Raw genomic sequence first — 1,471 nt, forward strand, 5'->3', positions numbered from 1 at the left:
GCCACCACCACCACTGCCACTTCCACCAATACCACCACCACCACTGCCACTTCCACCACCACCACCACCACTGCCACTTCCACCACTATCAGCAATAATCAGGAGTGGATTCAAGTACTGTCAAATGACCATCTGCCTTTTGCTCTCCTATACGCACACAACGCACTCCATACATGCACACACGTACACACGTACATATACACACGCATGCATACACACACAGTGTTGTTATACACTCACAAGCACACACTTGCCATGGACAAAACCACACATACACCATCACTATATATGTACCATGGATTGGGCAAGCACCACTGCTCTCTATCTCTCTCTATCTCTCTCTCTCTCTCTCTCTCTCCTTCTCTTTCTCTTTCCCTCTCTTTATATATATATATATATATATCTCTTTCCTTTCCTGAGCGTCCAATAATACTATCCATATCACGTCCTCACTTTGTTGTTTTTTTGTTTTTTTGTTATTGTGTTTTTGAACTATATATATATATATATATACATACATATAGGTGCCAGTGTGCCTATATGATAAGAAGCTTGCTTCCCAACCACACGGTTGCGGGTTCAGTCCTACTTCATGGCAGTGTCTTCTATTATATAACCTTGGACCAACCAAAGCCTTGTAAGTTGATTTGGTAGACAAAAACTGAAAGAAGCCCATTGTATATATGATGTCTGTATATATTTGTGTGTGTCTGTGTTGGACGGGTTGACTGAGGACTGGCAAGCCAGGAGGCTGTACCAGGCTCCAATGTGATCTGGCAGAGTTTCTACAGCTGGATGCCCTTCCTAACGCCAACCACTCCGAGAGTGTAGTGGATGCTTTTACGTGCCACCGGCACGAGGGCCAGTCAGGTGGTTCTGGCAACAACCATGCTCAAAAAGTGTTTTTTGCATGCTACCTGCACAGAAGCCAGTCCAGCGGCACTGGCAACGACATCACACGAATGTTTCTAACGTGCCACCAGCCATGTTAACAATATGGTTTCAATTCCTGATTGATCCACTACCTTTTATTTTTTTATCATGAAAGTTAATTTTTCTTTGTAGATCTCCTTGGTTTCAATGCAGAAATTCCGTCCTTGCATTCATCTTGTTGAAGTCATCAACAATGAAGTCTGTACCAACACTGAACACCGTTTCTCATTCACACAGACATCATTCATTACTGTCACTGCTTACCAAAATCAAGAAGTAAGTTCCATTCTGTTTCATTATTATCATAATCATCATCATCATCATCATCATCATCATCATCATCATCATCGTCATCGTTTAACATCCATTTTCCATGCTGGCATGGGTTGGACGGTTTGACTGAGGGCTAGAACGCCAGCGGTTGCACCAGGCACCAATCTGTTCAGGCAATGTTTCTACAGCTGGATGCCCTTCCTAATGCGAACTACTCCAAGAGTATAGTGGGTGCTTTTTATGTGCCACCAGCACAGGAGCCAGT

General features: G+C 43.4%; 1 protein-coding gene across 1 annotated transcript in view; it reads left to right on the plus strand.

The window, feature by feature from the left end:
- LOC106870318 (T-box transcription factor TBX18) overlaps positions 1 to 1,471 on the plus strand; it is a 22,605-nt gene that overhangs the window by 7,087 nt on the left and 14,047 nt on the right. Inside the window, exon 5 of the mRNA XM_014916340.2 lies at positions 1,066 to 1,209. Within this exon, the coding sequence (XP_014771826.2) occupies positions 1,066 to 1,209 (144 nt within the window). The remainder of the gene's footprint in view (positions 1 to 1,065; positions 1,210 to 1,471) is intronic.

The sequence above is a fragment of the Octopus bimaculoides genome, chromosome 22 (assembly GCF_001194135.2).
Source record: "Octopus bimaculoides isolate UCB-OBI-ISO-001 chromosome 22, ASM119413v2, whole genome shotgun sequence".
In the NCBI taxonomy this organism is placed as follows: domain Eukaryota; kingdom Metazoa; phylum Mollusca; class Cephalopoda; order Octopoda; family Octopodidae; genus Octopus; species Octopus bimaculoides.